General features: G+C 42.1%; 1 protein-coding gene across 1 annotated transcript in view; it reads left to right on the top strand.

Moving 5' to 3' along the window:
- Positions 1-22,886, top strand: part of EXOC4 (exocyst complex component 4) — an 877,780-nt gene that overhangs the window by 257,038 nt on the left and 597,856 nt on the right. Inside the window, exon 9 of the mRNA XM_006887139.1 lies at positions 4,672-4,760. Coding sequence (XP_006887201.1) covers positions 4,672-4,760 — 89 coding nt within the window. The remainder of the gene's footprint in view (positions 1-4,671; positions 4,761-22,886) is intronic.

A 22,886-nucleotide genomic window follows, 5' to 3' on the forward strand; every position in this document is an offset into this window, starting at 1 on the left:
AGCCTCAAACCTGTTCCTGAGATGGTTCTGAAATTCAGGTGGGATAGACTCAAAGTCATATTTTGGTTGCCTTGGATTTGGTTTAATTTTCCTCAACTTCAGCTTGAATTTGCATCCGATATTATAGACTTAATTTTATTCGGTGTCATGGTAGTGTCACCTCTGTCATTCTTTTATTGAGTTATTTGTGTCTTTTGTTTTTTTCCTTTTGTTAAGTTTGTTTCCTTTTGTTAAGTGGTTTGTCAATTTTATTGACCCTTTCAAAAAACCAGCTCCTGGTCATGTATAAGGGTTCAAGGAGGTAAAAAGTGGGAGCAGAGAGGGGTGTGAGGATGGGTGGGAGTAAATCATGGTGTCTCAGAATTTGGTGGGTGGAGGATGGTGTTAAAGGAAATAGGAAAGATTTGGTGCGGACCTGAAAAGACAAGATGGCATACGTCAGTGGTGATTAATTTTATAAGCACAGTGTATGGGACATGATTGTATGAAACGAAATGTGAATGAAGGAAAGTGTAAAATACAGTGTATATTAATTTTATATGCAAATCAATATAGAATAATTTTTTTAAAAAAGAAGTAAAATGGAAATAGAAATTGAAGGCTATTAAATAAACACAAAAATATCATCTCAGTTTTGTAGTTCATTTGTTTTGAAAAGCTAAAGCTCTGGTATCTTTTACTGATTCTTTCCTAAACCTTGTTTATATTGTGGGTTGATGAGGTTTTAAATCATTAAGAAAGATGCCAGCAGTTCGTTGATCTTGTCAGAGGATTAATGTGCACTTTCTGGTGTTATATGAAACATATTAAGTTTTTTAAATGTTTTTGTTTTGTTCTTTTTTTTTTAGGTTTTATTTAGAGGTTAGATACAATATTGATTAAAATACTTTAGGCTGCAAGTAATAACATCACCTCACTTAAATTACAGGAAAATTACTACCTTGTATAGAAGAGTTCCTAATGTCAATACTACAATATGGTTGTTGTTGTTGTTAAGACAATATGGTTGTTGTTGTTAAGACAATATGGTTGTTGTTGTTAAGTGCTGTCGAGTCATAGACTACTTACAGTATCCCTATGAATGAAACATCTGAACACTTGTAGAACTTTCTTTGTTTCCCCAAGTTTATAGGTTTCCGGAGGCAAGCTATTACAGAAATGGATGCCATTCCTGCTTCTAAGCTTGTTTTAATCGGGGAGTTCCAGCAAACACTGTCCACCATGGGGAACCATTATCACATTTTGCACATCATTGTCACAGTGTTCAGCTTCACAGCAACCACGAGTTACCTCTGTACAGCAAGTGGACAGACCAGGGCTATAGCACTTAGAGGAGTGTTTGAGCAAACACAATTAAAAGCAGGCCTGTGTTATGTTTTCCATCCCTGCCTTGCCAGCCTCAGTTAGTGGTATTTGTATTTAGTGTTGATCCAGTGAATGTGACAATGCCAAGACAAGATGTGGTTTCCCCCACAACGCTTTTTTCTTTTCCTTTCTTTTTTTTTTTTATTAATGGAAAACCCTTTCTGCCAGTGACCAGGCTCCGCCACCAGGTCTTGGGTGGGTCTCATGCCCACTGGCCTGGGGTTGGAGGCTCTGGAAGTTGTCTCCAGCAAGTTGGTGTTTGTCTCGGGCTGGTGCTGAAGAGGATCACCGACCCTGAGCATGTGGCTGAGAGCAGGCACGGTCGGAAGTTCACTGTCAGGCTCAAATCAGGACGATGTCAGTGAGGAAAAAGGGAGGAGGGAAGAGGTGGCTGACGGGGCCAACCCATGACCCCCAAGGGGCCCGTTCCTTTTCTAGCTCAGACTGCCCATCTAGACCACAGAGCGTGCTGGAGAACGGGCTTAGTGGATTTTACATTTCAGTCTTTCAGTCTTTGCTCCTAACTTTCAACCTCAGACCACACATCTATTTTCTAATAGCTAACCAGTCATTCAGAAGCTGTGGTGTGGACAAGATAGCAGTTGTTGAAGTTGAGCAATTTAATTTAAATAATTGCCACACATTTATTACTATTGGGTAGGTACTAAGGCTCAACGTCAAGAAGACAAAGATTCTCGCCACTGGACCAATTGGCAGTGTCAGGATGGATGATGAAGAGATTGAGAGTGTTTACAGCTTCAGTTTGCTCGGCTCCACAGTTAACACTCTTGGTACCAGCAGTCAGGAAATCAAAAAGCGTATCGCGATGGGAAAGTCTGCCATTAGGGACCTCTCAAACGTACTCAGAAGCAACAGTGTCTCTCTGGAGACTAAGGTGCGCCTGATACAGGTCATGGTATTTGCAATCGCTTGTTATGCATCAGAGAGTTGGACAATGACTAGGGAGGACAGAAGGAGAGTGGACGCTTTTGAGCTGTGGTGCTGGAGAAGGGTACTGAATGTACCCTGGACTGCCAGGAAAACAAACAGATCCATCTTGGAGAGGATTAAACCAAGCTGCTCCTTGGAGGCAAGGATTCTGGGGCTTCGTCTGACATACTTTGGACATGTTGCCAGGAGGGACGGGTCCTTGGAGAGGGACATCATGCTTGGGAGGGTGGAGGGACAGCGCAGGAGGGGAAGACCCTCTATGAGATGGATTGATTCAGTGACTGGGGTAATCGGGATGGGTGTGTCAGAGGCGGTGCGGTTGGCGCAGGATAGAGCAGGGTTTAGGGCTGTTGTGCATAGGGTCGCTATGAGTCGGAAACGACTCGATGGCACATAACAACAGGTAATAATATAAGCACATCAGCTGCCCAGAGTCTGGCCATTTTCACAGATGGGCCTGTTTCTAGTTGGTTCTCTTCTGCTGAATAGACCCTGCCTCAGTGAGGGTCAGAGTCCTGGGCCATGAAATACGGAAGCATGAGTGAATAATCTGTGATGTAAATTATATTAATCTGTGACGTGTTGCTTCCTGAGTAGCAAAAATACCTTAGGCTATGAAGGATGAAGATTTTAGCAGGCTGCATTTCGTTTTTATGAAATCTGTGAAGGGCTTCACTGTCCTGCTCTAATTGCCCCCATGAAGGTTAATTACGTGTGTTTAAGTTCTTTTTTATTGTGCGGTGCCGAGGCCTCTGTTCTTCGTGTGCTCAGCATTTGTTTTTGTCCCTTGCCGTCTGGGATCAGTGGCTGGCGGCGGGCTCTTTGGAGGGCAGTGGCTTCTGTTCTGCACTTGACTGGCAGGCGGCACTTCTGAAGTACTGCACATTTTGTCTTCCTTCTGGCTGCTCGTGTCCTCTTAGTTCTTGGCAGGGTGCACGAGGAGGATCAAGTGACCCGAGTGTCTCTCTCAGACACACATTCATCATCTTCGTATTCATCTTCTGTGCCAGGGAGCGGAGAAGCAGGCGTAATTAAGGGACTGATGGCGCTCCATCCCCATGGCAGAAGGCCGTCACATTGTCACTAGTGATCTTACCTTGTGTTACTGTTTACCTCTCAGGGGCACTAATTCTAGAAGGATCTCTCTTTCGGTAAGGCTGTGAGCCTGCCTTTGAGGAAATCTCAGGGCTGTTTTTTGTACAGAGAAGGACTGAGTTTCTGTTTGTTGTTGTTGGGAGCCATTGAATCAGACCCACCGCCGTGTACCCTGGAAGGAACCACCGCCTCACCCGACAGCACTTTCACAGCTGTCCCTGTATCTGAGTGCTTTGTTTCAGCCCCTCTATTCCTCCGTGTCATTGAGCATCTTCTCTTTTTTCACTGATCCTCAACTTTACCAAACATGATCGCTCTTTCCAGAGATGGGTCACTCCTGAAAAGGTCCAGAGTGTGTGAGGCCTTCATGCTGCTGCCTGGCGTTGCCGTTTCCCACTTCTTTCCCTGTTCCTGCTTGTGCGGGGGTGTCTCTACCTCTTCTTTTTGGGGGTCTTTCTCTCAGCTTTGAGGGACCCATACTTTGCGGTGATTCTGCGGCCCCATGTCTGCCTTGGAAGCAGTTTCTGTGCAGCCATGAGCAAGCCTGCCCTGGAGTGCTATCGTAAAGAGTGTTTTCCCTTTGGGGCCGCAGGTCATACAAGTACCAGATATTTGGAAACTGCGTCAGTTTTGGACACACGTGGCGAAGAGACCACAGCTGCCTTGCCACTGTGGTGGGTGAATCAGCACCTTGGCTCACACGCCCTGGGGGATTTCCTCTTACTGGGGAGTCAGGAAGACGGGAGTTACAGCCGGAGTGGCCAGGATTTCCGTGGAGGCCGCTGGCTCCTGCTGACTGTCGAGATAGGTGGTAGCAAACTTCAGTTTGCAGGAGGCTCTTGTCACTGTTTGTGTGAAAGAGAGCAAAGGCGGGGCCAAGCAGAGTGGTACCTCTTGAAACAGAGGAGAAGCCAGAGCCCCTGGTCGTGTCGGGGCGGGGTGCTGGCCAGGACCCTGTGTCATCAGTCCCATGTGCTCTCTGGGACGCTGAGTCATCGGTCCCATTGTGTTGGCCTGGACGCTGGGTCCTCAGTCCCACGTGCTGTCCAGGACCTGGGTCATCAGTCCTGCATGCTGGCCAGGACCCAGGGTCCTCAGTCCCACTTGTGCAGATGTAGATGTCTCTGCCTACCACCATGCGGCCAGCTTGTTAGGCCACGTGGCCACACAGTCCAGGGAGGGGAAACATCTGGGTTGCTTAGCTTGACACCGTCGAGCTCATCTTACGTGTGTTGCTTCCCCCTCTGTGCCTCACTGCAGGTTCGAATTCTCCTCCCACGCCATCAGCATGAGCGCCTACCTGCGGGAGCAGCGGCGGGAGCTGTACAGCCGGAGTGGAGAGCTGCAAGGTGAGTGTCCGGAGCTGAGGGGGCTGGAGCTTTCGGAGCACCTGAGGTGTTGGTCTACGCTCGCAGGGTCCCTGCAAGATGACGGAAACATAGAGACTTGAAATTCTGACTCTTCTATCATTTCCCAGCATCTGCTACCAACGGCTAAAACTATTCCCCTGGTGCAGAATTTACACACCTGCCACCGTTCAGGTGGGAGCTCGAAGGAAAAAAACACCACCCCAAACAGAAAACACCGGGTCAGGCTCTTCTCGTTTAAGGATCTCATCCTTATGCCCAGTCACAGTCTGTAGCTGCCACCTGGACTATTAATTATTAGTTTCGATGCCCTTTGGAGTATGATAGACTTACCTGTGATTTGGATGAGCACAAATGGAGCTTTTGAAATTGTCAAAAAGCAAAAGGGTGCCTCTAACTAGTGGGGACTAATCAGCATTAATACCCAGAATATTTGATACGCAGGTGTGGTTACTAAAGAGTTTTAATCTACAGATGAAAATACTTCAAAAATAAATTATGTGGTTATATAAAAATAAATGAGATCAATAACATTTCCTTCTCTGACAGAAAAGATACTAATCATGATAAATGTAACCAATTAAGATGTTATGCTAGGGAATGGAGGAGGGGAAGTGAGGAATGAGATATGGCCTTTAGATCTATTTAAAAAATTCAAACATTGTAAGGACTCACAGGTACCCTTCACTGTTCTTGTGAGGCTCTAACTTTATGGAAGAAACTGCCTATCTTTCTCATTGGAAGAGCTGGGTTCAAACTGCCGATCTTTTGGTTGCTATTCAGAGGTGTTACACCCTGTGTCCCCTCAGCTCCCTGTCATCAGGCAGTCAGTGCTGTCAGCTGGGTCAGTGGTATGGGTGTGGAGGGCCAGAGGAGAACACTTGACTTTTTCTTCTCCGGCACAGTCTCGATGTGTTGCCCTCCAGTTGGGACCCCCTCCTAACTGACCCTCCAGCAACTTTGCAGAGGCTGTAAATTCCTGGGAGGAGATTGCCCATCTTTCTCCCAGGGAGCAGCTGGTGGGTGTCATCCACCTGCCTTTGAGTTGGCAGCATAACTTCTTACCCGTTAGGCCACCATAACAGATGGGCGAGGTACTAGACTTGCTGATGTTGGAGGAGTTCCTGAAACTATGGCTCTGAGTTGCTCTTCAGACCTTGAATTAAAAGTCTCCTGAAATAATCTTTAAAGTCCAAAGAGTATGTTTTTGCTCGGCTCCACGGTCAACACTCTTGGCACCAGCAGCCAGGAAATAAAAAAAACCGTATCGGAATGGGAAAGTCTGCTGTTAGGGACCTCTCCAAAATACTGAAGAGCAACGGTGTGTCTCTGGAGACTAAGGTGGGCCTGATACAGGCCATGGTCTTTGCACTCACTTGTTACCATCAGAGAGTTGGACAATGAATGACTAGGGAGGATAGAAGGAGAATTGACGCCTTTGAGCTGTGGTGCTGGAGAAGAGTATTGAATGTACCATGGACTGCCAAGAAAACAAACAGATTCATCCGGGAGAGGGTTAAACCAGACTACTCTTTGGAGGCAAGGATTCTGCGGCTTCATCTGACATACTTTGGACATGTTATAAGGAGGGACCGGTCCTTGGAGAGGGACATCATGCTTGGGAGGGTGGAGGGACAGCGCAGGAGGGGAAGACCCTCTATGAGGTGAATTGATTCAGTGACCGGGGTACTCAGGATGGGTGTGTCAGAGGCAATGAGATTGGCACAGGATAGAGCAGGGTTTAGGGCTGTTGTACATAGGGTCGCTATGAGTCGCAAACGACTCGACGGCACATAACAACAACATGTGTACTTCATTTCTTTAAAAATAACAAAGCAAAATAAATCTCTTTCTCTGTGTGTATATGAGAGGAAGAGAGAGAGAGAGGGAGAGACCCTCAGTCTGATTTCTGAGGCTGTAAATGTCATGGAGCAACTGGTGGATCTGAAACTCTGAACTTTTGGTTAGTACTGCAACATGCTATACCACCAGAGCCCATGGATGGAAATACATGTATGTCTGTGTCTATTGTCTGTATATCCAAAGGGTCAAACAGCTATTTCACAGCATGGGTGACAAGGCTGGGGGCAAGGAGATTAACTAAATGAAACAACTAGGAGTAGTGAGAATATTTAAAGACTGTAACCAGTGTCATTATGTCTAGAAAGTCTACAATTAGAGGGTCTGTCTTGTATACATTTTCACTGAAATGAAATTGAGGGCTTAAAGAGAGAGAAAGAGAGAGAAGCAAGACCCCAAAAGGAGATGCTTGGACCACTGACAGCTACCAGCAGCTCCGTGGTTCTCTATTAGATGTCATGCTTAGAAGTCGAGACAGAGATTTGTTTTTGCTCTCTGGTGCAGTAGCCAGTGTTCTACTGCTGACTCAAAGTGTTCTGCTGCTCACTGAAAAAGGTGAGTGGTTCAAACTTACCGGAGAGAAAACAATGCCGTACATGAAGTCAGCTCCTGTAAAGATTACAGCCTTATAATCCGAATGGGGCAATTATACTTTGTCCTACAGAATTATTAAGAGAGGGGACTCAATTTGGTACATTTTTGGGGTGTCAGAACCCTTGAAAATTGGCCTTTCTAGCCATTGTGTTAGACCCCTTTGGGGATGGGAGCATGATTTCTAGCTAAAAGGTCTTGCAAATCATCAATAGCTGTGGGATGAATAGGAGAGACTACTTTCCACACTGTGCGAGGTGGGGTGGAAAGACTGTGAAGACCTTGGGAGATTTGGGGGTGGAGAGATTGTGAATAGACTGTGGCAAGGTGTAAAGAGATGAATCCAGAAGATAAAGGTCACAGTTAAAGATTTTGCTTGCTGGATGGTTGAAGGAAAAGCTGACTTAAAACTGCACTGAGAAATGTGCTGAATGAGTGAGGAAACTAGAGACTTCTTGCATTTGTGCTGTTGAACTGAACCTGGATTTTCACTAATTAAGGAACAGGACTTGATTCATCTGGCTTGACTGCTGGAGTGACACTAGATTTGCATTGTGAGACATTCTTTGCCTTTCTCTTTCAGCTCCAGCCTATTTCCCTAATAAATCTCACAACTGTGAGTAAAGTCGGTGAGTTTTGCGTCAAATATCGGACCCAGTGATTGGTAAAAAGAAGTACAGGGGCATGTGGAGCGGCGTGTCTGACCTTGGACTCTGAATATTGTTGACAGGGGCAGTTCTGTTTATGAATCTGGTAAATGTCAGCCTTGGCCACCCTCACGTTACGGCTGCTCCTTTTGCAGTTTGGCTTTGTGTTTTAGTGGTTATATGTGAGCATTATCAAGTAGAAATGTTGCCCTTGGTTATTCTAGCATAGGACATCATGGTGTAATCAAATGCATTTTAAAATCTAAGTTAGAGAGGAATTTTATTTTTTGAGGGTAAGTTAATTTCTAAGTTCCAAATTCATTGAAGAGTCACTGTAGCCCAAGTATAAATATTTCATCTTTCACAGACGTAAATGAAGTGTGGAACTTCCAAGCAGTATTCTGTTATACTCACCAATGTTCAAGAAACCCGGAGGATTATTTCGAGTTCACATGGACAGAAATCGTGAACATATCAAATTCATAATAATCATTAAATAATAAGGTAACTGACATGTGCAGCAAGAAACTGCAACAACTGACCAGTTTTTATAGAAGTTTGATAGTGTTTCATTCAGGGACGAAAGTTTTTCTGCAGAATGTGTTAACATTTCAGCAGAAAAGAAAGGAGAGGAATCACACCTATTTTCCACTATAAACGGCTGTTCTTTTTCAGTTATTCTATTAATCTGACTGGTCCAAGAAGCACAGTGAGATCTGCATTCCAGCTTTATGCTTGCAAAGGTCTAATTGAAGAGTTCAGTCAAATGATAAGAGACTAGCGGAAGAGTTTTGTCTTTTCTTTTAATGCCATGTAGCTGCAGGCTTCGCTTTCCAGTGGTTTGGTTCACAAGGTCAAGGTTTCTTTTTGTTGAAGATGAAATCCACCCAAAAGACCTTCAAAGTCATACTAAAAAGCTCACATTTTATAAAAGTTAAGGTCCTGCCAACCTTTCCCATTTGTCGTGCAATTAAAAACGTTGCCTACCCCAAGAACCCAAGGGAGAACAAAATTTTTACATGAGACTCCTTTGGTCCCATCCATCCATCTCGGCTGGTTCTCACTGTTAGGATACAGATGGTTCATTAGGAGTCTGCTGCTGGCAAACGGCAGAGGAGGTGGGGGGCGTTTCAAAGTGTGTGAGATAACAGGTGGGGATCTAACTTGTGTATGCGTCTACGTTAATCACAGACTTCCTGTTGTTCTGGCTCCCTCTCCTGCTTCGCTGGACTGCTTAGACAGCAGAGTTGTAGGACAGGAAAGGTTCTCGTTATAATGAACAATTAGCTTGAATGTGGCATCGCAGGTGTGATGTGCAGTCCTTCAGGAGGGTAAGAAAATGGATGAAGCCATTATCTCATGCGGGCTAAAAAAAGTTTAAAACGCCACCACTCAGGAACACAGAAAGCTGTTTGATGGCTAAATCCCATAATGCCTTAGGTTTCTCTTATGAAAAACATATCTGCTGTCAGGGATATTGTGTGTGTAAAATTAAAGGTTAAGACTCTAGAAAAATCTAAGTAGCTATGTTGTGGTCACTTACTGAGAGTTGGCCCGAACTTATAGTGACCCTCCTTTCAACAGAATGAACCCTGGCCTATCCTGTGCCATCCTCACAGAGTCTGAAGTCTAATGGTGTAGCCGCTGTGGCAGGACACCTCACTTGAAGTCTTCCTGTCTTTTGTTGACCGTCTGCTTTTCCAGGCAGGATGTCCTTCCCCGGGATTTAGCTCTCTGGAGAAGGCGCACAGAGTATGTGAAACGAAGGCTCGCCGTCTTTGCTTTTATGGAACACTGTGTGTGACTATACTACTACTGTGTTTTCCGATGGTTTGTCCTCTGGCAGGACGTCCATGGCATGTTTTATATTCTCTGCTGTCACCATAATGCAAAGGTATCAATTATTCTGTCGTGTGTGTGTGTGTGTTTGTGTGTGTGTGTGTGTTTTAATTCCCTGTCCAACACTTACATGTGTGTGAAGCAATTGAAAACCTCATGGATTAGGCCAGGCACCCCTTAGCATTCCAAGTGACATGCTTGCATGGCCAAGAGACCTCTGGCAGGAGTTCTGCCCAGTACAGTAATACATCTTTTGATTTCTCGATTGACATTTACATGGATCCAAGTAAAAGGAATTCTTTGACAGCTCCAGTCTTGTTTCTGTTTGTTATGATGCTTATTGGTCAGGTTGTGAAGATTGCCCTTTTATGTTGAAATGTCATCTACATCAAAGAGTGCAATCTTTTGAACATTCTCAATAAATGCTTCAAGTCTTCTTCCTTTTCTACTAATCGTTGTATCTTCTCCATACCCAAGGTAGTTAATGAGTTTTCCTTCGAAATGATACCATGTTTGCTTCATACATTTTATCACCTCAGTTTAATGACCCTGAATGACCCTGAATACAGATTAAATGGTTGTTGTTAAGTGCCCTCGAGTCATAGATGACTTGTAGTAGTGACTCTATGAACGAAAGAAAGATCTGAACACTTGGATAACTTTGTTCGTTTCTCCATGTTCATAGAGTTTCCAGAGGCAAGCCATTTCAGAAGTGGATGCCACTCCTGCTTCCAAGCTTGTTTTAATCAGGGAGTTCCACCAAACACTGTCCACCATGAGTGACCATTATCGCATTTGACACATCAGGGTCACAGTGTTTAGTATCACAGCAACCACAAGTTACCTCTGTACAGCAAATGGACAGACCAGTGCCATAACTCTCAGAAGAATGTTTGACTAGAAACAGTTAACTAGAAGGCCAAATCAAATCATCTCACACCCGTTAGGAAGTCAACATTCCACCCTAATCCTCACCAGAGCTTTCATTATTTTAAACCATATCTCCTTATTGTGTTCTAATTACTGCATTTTGGTTCATATACATAATTAGATTTTATAGAATTTCCCTTCTTATCAATGTTATCCATAGTTTATTTTGATTCACCAAGTTGAATGTCTTTGCATGTAGATAAAACACAAGTAAACATCTTTCTGGTATTATGTGCTGTCAGCCAAGATTCAGCTGATGTCAGCAGTGATATCCGTTGTGCCACAGCCTCTTCTGAATTCATCTGAATTTCTGAAAATTTCCTCTGTATGCATTACTCCAGACATTTTTAAATGACTTTCAACAAGATTTTATATATATGTTACGTGAATGATTTTGCCTTTTGTTGGACGGGCACAAATATGGACCTTCAGTTGGCTGATGGTGTAGTTGTCTTCTAAATTTCTTTTAATTTAGTGATTTATATACACTTTGTTTTAGAACATTAATTGCAGTCTGCTAATGCCATTTGTTAAGTCTCAGTCCTCCCTGTGCCTTGCCTTTCCCTCCCACTGTCCCTCCTCGCTGACCTCTGCTCCTACCTCCTTCCACTGTCTTCCGGGTCAGTCCTCCATGACTTTGTCTGCTTATAAATCGTTCCTTACCTTCTTCTCCCCCATTTCTTTTTCCACATTTCTTGGAATACAACAGTGAACACATCCAGTGCTGCAATCTGTTTGCTGAAATACTTGAATTGGTAAAACATCAATTCCTGCAGATTTCTTATTTGCAAATGGCTTCAGTGCAGCTTGGACTTCTTACTTCAATTCCATTTGTACTTAATTATGTGCTACTTCCTGAAATGGTTCTGTGTCAGCTAATTATTTTTGGTACAATGACTGTGTATTTCTTCCACCTCATTTTGAGCGTCTTGCATATTTTTTTTCTTTTTTTCTTACTTTATTTTCTTATTTTTTGTGTGTACCATCAAATTGGATCTGACTGGTACAGGAGGAGATGGCCCCTCCTTCTCCAGCAGAGCATCTGGTAGATTCGAACCACGTACCTCTCAGATTGCAGTGCAGCTTCTTGGCGTCTTGCATAATTTAATAGTTGGCCCATAAGTCCTTCACTATTGCAGCTGCAGGCTTGAATTTGTTCAGTTCTTTTAGCTTGAAAAATACTGAATGTGTTCTTAGCTTTTGGATTTCTAACTACAATTCTTTGCACATTTCAGTATAATTTTTTTGTCTTCTTGAGAGCTGTCCTTTCAAATCTTCTGCTCAGCTCTCTTACATTATATTTCTTCCTTTCAGTTAGTTTATTTTCATTCTCTGTGAGGTTCCAGAGTCACATATGCCATCCACTTTTGTCCTTTATCTTTGTAGTGACTGTTCCCTTTCTTCATGAATCAAGTCCTTGATGTCATCCCACAGTCAACCATTAATTACTATCCAGTGCATCAAATCTGCCCTTGAGCTTGTCTTTAAATTCAAGTGAGATATATACAATGCTCTAGTTGGGATATCATGAGGTTTTGTTTTTCCCGTTTGTCAGCTTCAATTTGAAGTGGCATATGAGTAATTAATTGATGGTCTTTTTCCGTGGTCTGTACTTGACCTTTGGCTGGCTGATTATACTGGGTTTCCCTAGCATCTCTGCACAAGATATGTTACCGTAGAAAAATGTTGTGGCGTTTGCTTCTGTGAAGATTTGTAGCCTTGGAAAACCCTCTGGGGGAGTTGTCCTCTGCTCTGTAGGGTCACAGTAGGTTTATTATTATTGCTATTTTGTATTGTTGTTGTTATTAGGTATTGTCAAGTTGAGTATGACCCATAGCAACACTATGAAAAACAGATCTGAACCCTGTCCTATCCTGTGCCATCTTTACACTTCCTGACACACTAGAGCCCATTGCAGTAGTCATCATGTCAAGCCACCTGATTGAGGGTCTTCCTTTCTGCTGCCGACCCTCTGCCTCTCCAAGTATCATGGCCTTGTCAAAGGAATAGCCCTTCTAGCAACATGCTCGAAGTATGTGAGGCAAGTCCTCATTATCTTTGCCTTCACAGAGCATGCTGGCTGTACCCTCGCTAAGACATATTTGTTCTTTTAGCAGTCCATGGGATGTTCAGTACTCTTCTCCAGCACTATAGCTCAAAGGCATCAATTCCTCTTCGGTCATCTTTATTCGTTTCCAGCTCTCAGATGTTATGTTAGCAAGTCAGAAAGACCATGCCTTCAATGAGACACACCTTAGTTATCAAACTGACATTGTTACTTCTCAATAATCTGGAGAGGTCCCTAACTGCAGACTTTGGATTGCAGTCGTCTCCTGATTTCCTGATTGCTGGTACCAAGAGGATCCAAGTAAAATAAAGTTATTGACAGCTACCAACTTTTGCAGCCAGAGATCAACCAAACATGCAGCCAAGGTGCATTAATAATGATAAGTGACTAGAAAGCATAAGTTAGGAACAGATAAGAAGAATCAGTAATTTGAAAACATGGACTTGGTGACAGAAATGAAGCTGCAGATAGAATGATAAAATGTTGTACAATCAATGATTTATTCATTGCAAATACTTTTTATAAGAAACATAAGCACAGGCTGTATATACACTTGGATTTCACCTGTTGGTGTGCATGGGAATCAGATCAATTTCATCTGTGGAAAGAACCTTTGGAGGAGCTCAGTATCAGCTGTGAAAACAAGGCTAGGTACTGTACTGATTGTCAAAAAGACTACCAGCTACTCATATGCAAGTTCAAGCTGAAGCTAAGGAGAAGGAAATCAAATCCACAGGAACCAAAATTTGACCTTGAGTCTATCCCACCTGAATTTCAAAACCATCTCAGGAAAAGGTTTGAGGCCTTGAATACTAATGAGTGAAGACCATATGAGGTATGGGAGGACATCAAGGACATCGTCAAGGAAGAATGCAAGCGGTCAGTACACAGAGGAGGAAGGGAAGACCAGCATAGATGTCAGAAGAGACTCTGAAAATTGCACCAGAGCGCTGAGAAGCCAAAGTAAAGGGAAGAAATTAAGGATCTGAAAAGAAGATTACAAAGGACAGTACAGGAAGACAAAGTAACATAATGAAATGTGCAAAGAGATGGAGTCAGAAAAATCAAAGGGACTTAACTCGCTCAGTATTTCTTAGGTTGAAGGAACTGAAGAACAAATTCAAGCCTTGAGTTGCAATATTTAAGGATGCTTTTGGCAGAATATTAAATGATCCAGGAAGCATTAAAAAACGATGGAAGGAGTACACAGAATCATTATACTAAAAGTAATTGGTGGACACAGAAGAATTTCATGAAAAAACTTATGAGTAAGAGCCTGTGGTGATGAAGGAGGAAGTTCAAGCTGCTCTGAAAGAATTGAAAAAACAAACAAACAAACAAACAAAAACCACCCCAGGAATTGATGGCATACCAGTTGACATATTTCAACAGACGCTGCCCTGGATATGCTCACCAAGTTGTGTCAAAATATTCTTGAGGACAGCCACTTGGAAAACTGACAGGAAGAGATCTATATTTGTTCCATTCTAAAGAAGGGTGACCTGAAAGAGTGCAGAAATTATTGAACAATATCATTACTAACACATGCAAGCAAGATTTTGCTGAAAATGATCCAAAAACGATTGAAGCAATACGTCAACAGGGAACAGCCAGTTGTGCAGGCTACGTTTAGAAGAAGCAATGGTACTAGAAATATTATAGCTAATGTTAGATGGATCTTGACTGAAAGCAGAGAGTACCAGAGGAATGTCTGTCTTTGTTTCATTGACTATGAAAGGTGTTTGACTGTATGGATCACAACAAACTCTGGCAGACTCTGAGAAGAATGTGAATCCCAGAACACTTGATAGTGCTTTCGTGAAACCTATGCTTAGACTAGGAGGTAGTTGTCAGAACAGAGTAAGGAGACACTGCATGGTTCAAAATTGGGAAGGGTATATGCTGGGGATGTGTTCTATCTATCTCCATAACTTTTCAATCTATATGCAGAACAAATTATATGGCAGGCTAGGCTATATGAATAGAAATGTGGTATCAGGATTGGAGGAAGATTCATCAACAGTCTGTTACGCAGATGACACAACTCTGCTTGCTGAAACTGAGGAAGACCTGAAGTACTTACTGCAGAAGGTCAAGGACGGCAGCTTTCAATAGGGATTGAAACTCAACATCAAGAAAATAAAGATTCTCACCCCTGGGCTAATAGGCAGCATCTTGATAGATGATAAAGAGATTGAGATTGTTAACAGCTTCACTTTGCTTGGCTCCACAATCAACACGCTTAGTACCAGCAGCCAGGAAATGAAAAGAAAGACTTGGGAAAGTCTGCTGTCAGAGACCTCTCTGAAATACTGAAAAGCAATGATGCCAGTGCATCAGAAACTTGGACAATGACTAGGGATGATAGAAGGAGAATTGATGTTTTTGAGCATGGTGTTGGAGAAGAGTATTGAATATATTATGGACTGCTAAGAGAATGAACAGGTTCGTCTTAGGGTTAAACCAAGCTGCTCCTTGGCGGCAAGGATTCTGAAGGTTTGTCTGACATACTTTGGAAATGTTGCAAGGAAGGAACAGTCTTTGGTGAGGGACGTCATGCTTAGGAGGGTGGAGGGACAGCACAGGAGAGGAAGAACCTCAGTGAGATGGATTGATTAAGTGACTAGGTAAGTGGGAGTAGGTGTATCAGAGACAATATGATTGGCATAGGATAGAACAGGGTATAGGGCTGTTGTATATAAGGTTGCTGTGAGTCACAAGTGACTTGACGGTACGTAACAACAACATCATTATGTTGCCTGTTGGTCCGTAAGAATCTTTGTTTTCTTGACATTGAAATGCAATCCATATTGAAGGCTGTATTCTTTGGTCTTCTGTAACAAGTACTTCAAGGCCTCCTCCCTTTCAGCAAGCAAGATTGTATTATATGCATAACACAGGATATTAATGAGTCTCTCCAAACCTGATGCCACTTTCCTCTTCAAAGATTCCAGCTTCTTGAATAATTTGCTCAGCATACAGGTTGAATGGGTATGGAGAGAGACTACAACCCTGTTAGTCTTAAACCATGTAAGTGTTTGTTTCCTTGCTCTGTTTGCACAACAGTCTCCAGGTCTGGGTATAGGTTTTGCATGAGTGCAGTTAAGTGCTCTGGGATTCCCATTCTTCACAGTTGGCTATAACTTGTTATGATCCACACAGTCAAATCCTTTTGCATAGTCAATAAAGCATAGATAGTCATTCTTCTGGTATTCATTACTTTTCAGCTTGTTTTTCATAACTTTCCTTTCTATCATTGTTTTTATTAGTTGATTTAATTACAGTGTTTTAAAAAGTGGGGTTCTTGTGCCATTATGAGTGCCACTATTTTTCTTCTTTAATCTAATTTGACTGTTCCAATTTTTGTCCTTTGTCTACTGCCATTTTAAAATTTTCTTCATGGTAGTTTTTATAATATGTTCCTCTGTATTTTATTAATTCTATTTTTGTATCATTTCCTTGGCTCAAATCAGATCTTACTGTTTTATTCCATAGCCTATTATAATGCAAGTATTGAATTAGAGACTTAGAAGAAATATGTATGATAAAGTAAGGGTCTATCTTCAGTCTCCCCTTATTTAGGAACAAGCCTACCCATTTGAAAAGCCATAATAGGGAGCTCTGGTGGCCCAGTGGCAAGAAGCTGTGCTACAATCACAAGGGTATGCAGTTCGAGGCCACTACCACTCAGTGGAAGAAAAATGGACAGTCTCCTTCTGTGAGATTACTGCCTCTGAAAACCCACTGGACTGTCAGCTATGGGTTGGTTCTGAATCTAGTAGGAATCTTTGTGATTTGCTTTCTCTCATTTTTAGGGATATTAAAAAATAAGCAGAGGACATTAATTCTCATTGATCCAAGAGGAAACATAGCCTCTGTTTTGATTACAGTTTTCTACCCTGGGTCTACTTCCTACTTGTGTTTGTACTTAATATTACCTTTAAGTGCCTGTCTTATTCCCATTTGTTTAATGAGTGGGATTTATTGCCCTGTTGTTAAAATCTCCTATAAAGTGCCAGTCTCATGAGAATTGCCTTCTTTAAGAAGATTTTCTTCACAGAGTGAATGTGGACATACTGGCATCAGGGACAGTTGGCCTCTGACTACTGATCTGTCCTAATGTCCTGAATTATTCTCTCTCTAATGGGTTATTGTTGACTAGGGTTATGGATACTTAATGATAGTTTAATTTGTGAGCTATCATTAGCTTAAAGTGATAGATTAATTTGTAATTAATCTGTTTGGAGATGCCTTATCTTAAGGTAAAGCAGTATTTGAAGCCGTTTAACCATGATTTTTTACAAAAGGTTTTATCCTTTTAACAAAAGTAAAGATCATCTTTTTTACAAAAATGTTTACAATAAATTTAACTAGCCTGCTGTTCTGTCATGGGACCTTTAAGTGGAATTGGATGGATGCACACATTTTGAGGGACATTTTGACTGAAGTGAAGTGAGGGACATTGTATAGAGGAACGATTTTGCACTCATACCTTATTACGTGTGTTCTGCACTTTAAAGAGAAGGGTTTGTAATGGTTTCTATCTGGAAATTTGATTTAAAAACTGTAGTCTTTTAAATGTGGCTTAATGACTTTTTCATAACTATGTAACCAAATTTAAGGAGTATGAAAACCAAGAACTTTTTCTTTCTTGAAAATTACATATAATTATTTCAAAGTAACCTCAACCTTTCGTACTTATCTCTTCAGTAGTATGCTATAGTTTGTAAAAATAAACTTCCCCTGTATACTTAGAAAAAAATTATTTATTTATAGGTAAGATTTCTTTCTTAATGAAAGTACAATAATAATTTGCCTAGGCTAATGTTTTTAATCTGTTCCTGAGAACTAATATGTAATAAATAGGACTCGCCTCAGGCCACAGACAAATGCATTTATTTCAAGAAGTAAAGTTATCTTTCTGCCAAAGTATCCTTAATGTTATTTAGTGTGCCATGTACTTAGCCTTAATCTGTGTGAAGTAGGGATTTCTTTTCTGTTAAAATACTTTCTTTTGTGGATGTATTTCTGAATCGCTCTAATTTCTGCAAATCTTGTCTACACGATGGAGTGACCAGTGGTGACAGCCCGTACGCTGGAAGATCCTGGAGGTCAGCAGGCTTCTGAGTCCAGTGGCCTTGAAGTGGCCGCCACAAAGCCCCTTACTTAAGGTCTACGCGCCACACTCTCGAGGAAAAATCAAGAATAGGGTCCTTGGTCAATACTCAGTACTAAGTCAGTGGCAGACAGAGGATCTTACTTTGTTAAAAAATAAAGTACTATTGATTTATTTACTCATCTATTCAGAGAAGAAAAAGAATTAAAAAATGCAGTTGGGTTTGTGTGTTGTATCGTTTGTTGTTGTTACAGGCCATTGAGTTAACTACGCCTCCAAGTGACCCCGTGAACCGATCAGAATCGAGCCTTGTCCTGAACCGTCTTCCCAGTCTCCCCCAGACTCAGGGCCCTTATGATTGTCTCCGTGTCAGTCCAGCTCACTTGAGAATTGAAAACATATCCCTTAGGAAGATACATTGCTGTTGAATTAAGGAAGGTAAAAAATGTTGACACTATATTCGTAGCAGCATTGTTTCAAAAATCTGTAAACTATTCAGATGTCCAGAGATGGCTAAATTGTGAGATAGGCGTACTGTGGAGCACTGCACAAGAAAGGAGACAGTAGATCCAGACTGTATGGTCGTGTGGTTGAATCTTTTGTATCTCTATCTCTCTATCCATCCATCTCTCCATCCATCCGTCCCATACATATATGTGTAAACCCATCACATATGCATACAATCCAGTTCTCTTTGTGTGAAGGTCAGATGGAGACAGAAGGTGGTAGTACCTTGTTTGTGAAGATGTGTGAACATAGAAATGTAGGACTCAGGAAAGAGTTTGCACCTGGAGATGATGGAGGATGTGATGCAGGAAAGGAGCGCATGAGTGCTGGAGGTAACAGTTCTCTTCCATTTCTTAACTGTTGAAAATGCTGATGCTCGTCCTGCTATAAGATTTGCACTAATGTTATACACACTCTTACCCATTTCATAGAGCAGAAATATTATGTTGTTGTTTTGTGCCATCGAGTCGCCTGCGACTCATAGCGGCCCTACACACCGTAGCTCTGGACCCTTCCCTTCTGGGCCAGTCTCACTCTCTCTCTGACACACAACTCTCATAGAACTTCATAGGTTTACAATGATGTGATCACTGCTTCTGTTTAAGAAGTCTAGGCCGAATTTGGGATTTTCTGTGACAACCAGACCAGTTCTTTCTTTGAACTACACACATGGCTTTTCCTTCCTTAGTCCATAAGGCAACAACTGTCCTCCTGCTTCCCCCTCCTCTGCTCTATCTTCGCTGCCTCCCCATCTGGACTTGTAGAGAGCTAGCATGTTGGAGCCTACAGCTTTTCTGCCGTGATCCCTGTATTTTCTATGACATTCTGCTTATAGATTTTGTAAAGGTTTATTATAGAGTTACTTGTTTTTGACGTTATAATAGATGTTCAGAGTTCAGTATTGATACAGTGGAGGTCTGCCTTGGAGATGTCAAAGAAAGGAGCCACACTTGTGTCACAATGATTTACAGTTGCCACCAAGATAGGAACAGGGCCCCTGACATTGCAACCCTGGGGAGCTCTGGTGACCTGTTGCTAAGGAGCTGTGTGTGCTACAGTCCAAGAGGCATGTGGTTCAAATCTACCAGCTGCTCTGTGGGAGAAGGATGAACAATCTCCTTCTGTGTGATTTACTGCCCATTGTATAGTCAGCTGTGCGTCAGTTCCAACTGACGGAACATGACATGGAACCCAAAAGATACATTTCTCAGCTTTCTTTCTAGTCAGTCAGAGCTGTGGAATTGAATCCTACATAGTGTACAGTATCACGCCCAGGAGATTTAACATGTGTGTCTTCAGATTGTGCACTTAAAGGTAAGAAACATGCTTCATTTTCTCCTCCTCCTGCATAAAGACATGCATGTGTGTGTGTGTGTGTACAAAGGCACCATCTTTGACCACGTGTGTGAGCTGGCATGATAGAAGTTGCCAAGTGACAGGAGGAGGAGATTGTGTTTCGGATTCTGTGGAGGCCATACTTCTGATGACTTCCTGAACTAGTCACCATCCCAAAGTCGACAGACCTTATGTGAGAGACGAATACACTTAGTTTCATTTCGCTCATCAGGATTTTTGGTCCTGAGGTGCATGCAGCCTGGCTTATAGCTAACTAATTGAAAATATGACTCAGAATGGTCATATATGCATGCCTGACTGCTCTGTCAGCACATGTGCCATCATGCTCTGGGCCATTTTTGGTAAGGATTTGCGCTGCAACCCCAAAGCACACAGTTTGAATCCACCAGCTGGTGTGTGTGAGAGAAAGATGAGCAGTTTCCTGCCATGCAATTTACTGCCTCCGAGAACCCGCGGGAGGGTCAGCTGTGGCTCAGTTCTAATTCGATGGTCCATAAAAACAACAGTAACATACAACGAATGAATGAAGGTATCAGTAGAGCTGCATGTAACACAGAACCAAACTGAGTACACACATATATAATACACACACACACACACACACACAGATGTGTGAAGACATTGGAACAGACGAGGTATCTCGCTAGCACGTTTTGCTGTTTCTTTATCTGAAGAGAAGCTTCCTGATGGAGGGAGAAGGAAGGGGCACTTCTGGCTGATGCACAGAGCATAGATGTAGGTTTTCATAACATGAATTAGATACATGTTTTCTAGTTAATTAATGCTGTGGCCTCTCCTCATTATAGTTTGTTACTTCTAGAAACCCGAGGTGATAAATCAGGCAGCAAAACTACTGTGGGTGTTGGCCATTGCTCATCGTAATAATCAAAGGTTTAAGAATTGGTAAGTCAGTGATAAATTAGTGATGATGGGAAAATAAAGAGCAAATGTGAAATGACATCACCTCCTGTCTGTTCTGTAGACCGTTCAAGTGTTAGAATTTTGTAACTTTATTGCTTAAAGTTCTAAAGTACAAAGAACTTTGTTTTTAATGAGCTCCTTGTATATTATATAGGACTGTGTATCCTAGGTGAGAGTGAAAGATGGAAGGAACCACCAGCCCACCTATTTCTAAAGTTCTTGGGTCCCGAAGTGGCAGTGGCAGCTTGGTTACATATGGTGAGAGATGGCACAGTGCTTTCTGCTCACACCTCGTTTCCAGCCCGTGACTGTGTGTGGATGGAAAGACACACCACGTTACTTTTAGCTTTGCCACAATTTTACAACTTGAAAAGCCCGCATTACAGTCATGTCTGATCGTATGTATGAATATTACATGAATATTGTAATAGTCATAATATAGGATGTTCATTCCTAGAATTGTGATAACGTCTACTGAATTGCAGCCAGTTCATTTGCATATTCATGCCCACTGAGCTCGAGTCAGTCCCTGTTTGTTTGCACATTAATGTCTGATTTCAGCACTGGGTGACTCATTTACATGTCCCTGTTCACTTGGTTAGTGATGTTCATATGTGACATGTCGGTGCTGTTCCTTTTGTGCTAAAGAGCTGAGGTGCATCGGGCTCTAGGGCAAGGGACACTCTTTCTCCTCCTGCTTTATCCGGCAATTGTGTAATCACATTAGCAACCTACTCCTGTTCCTCAGGGTTTTATAATTCTCAATGTGCGCAAGCTTCGTGGTATTTCCTTGTAGTTCAGGTTTGCAGTGGTTGGGGAAATCGAGCCTCCCCGTGTTACAGGGTGCCACGCATTCATCTGTGTGTGCTGACTGCTTAAATAATGAATTTGTTGGGTTTTTATCCCCCCAATTTGTAGTAATTTATTTTTTAATTTCTTTTTTGTAATTTCTTATATTTTAGTGCAAAGCTAACATAACACCCAAATTTTTTAATTTAGGGTTCTTTCACTGAGTCATGGATGGACTTTGCCAGAACAGTTCTTATTTTTCTGTAGGGAAATGACAGAACTTCTTTTTCCTTTTACTTCACATTTAACTCTCTAGCTGTTCGTGTTTCATTTACTCCCTGCACATCCTAATCTCCAGGATTTCTGAAAGGTGATGAGGGATGTTGAGAAGGATGGAGGTCTATAGATTTTCAGGGTTACTGGTAACTTTCATAATTTGAAATTGCAGTTTAGAAAGATTTCTAATAATTCATATGAGAGAACGTCAGGCTGATGACAGACTTCTGAAGAAGTGCAGGTAGATTCTGTTGTCTTTCTGGAGGTGTATTCGGGCACCTGACCCTGACCATGTCCGCCACAGGTAATGACTTCTCGTCTTCTCTTCAGCCCATCCTCCGTGGTACCACACCTTTACATGATCTCTAGATACCTCTGATGCTGACCCCTCAGTGCTTACAAACCCCAAGTGGGGTTTCCTTTCTCACCACCCTCTTAGCTAACAGCTGTCAATTCTTGGCTCTCTCTATCACTCTTTTTCAGTCCTTCCAAAGCATTTTAAACTGGAACTAGAGGCATTTTAAAAGTATTTACTGATTTCTTAGACCTCTTTTGGTGTAGTTCTTGGTATTGTGCTTTGGGGTTGGTTTTTTTTTTTGGTGTGTGGGTTTTTGGTTTTGGGTTTTTTTTGTTTGTTTGTTTTTGTGGAGCGATTTCATATGATATGGTTCTTAGTGCTAAGCTCCATGACCTTAATATGCATAATAAAGCTCTGCTTGACTTGGCCACCACTGACCTGCTTCTGATTGTGGCCTTTTTGTTCCCATGGCTACCTTGGACTCCTCAGAACATGCCATGCTCACATGTGCTTGTGTGCTTATTTCTGTGCCTGGAACTGGCTTTTCCCTGCCACCACCTTCATAATGACTTGTCATCTTGCAGACAATTCTACCCTTAATAATAAAAGTTATATATAATACTTATTAAGTCCTTACAGTGTGTTCGTCATTAATGATGTGTCTTTTACCCTCTTAACCATTCCCACCTTTTTAAAAATTTTCTCAGACTAGATCAGTTTTTTTTCTTTTTAACACATGGATGGTTCATAATTTTTCAAATACTTACTTGTAGTTTATTGTTTATAATGTGTATTTCTCATTAATTTCAACTTTGTGCAAATAACACTATATCAATTGAGCTAATGCAATTGCACTCTCTTGCCTGCTCGCTCTTTCTCTCTCTAGCTGTCTATCTCTCTCTCTCTCTCT

The sequence above is a fragment of the Elephantulus edwardii genome, unplaced genomic scaffold, assembly GCF_000299155.1.
Source record: "Elephantulus edwardii isolate Elephantulus edwardi_28Jun2011 unplaced genomic scaffold, EleEdw1.0 scaffold00055, whole genome shotgun sequence".
NCBI lineage: Eukaryota > Metazoa > Chordata > Mammalia > Macroscelidea > Macroscelididae > Elephantulus > Elephantulus edwardii.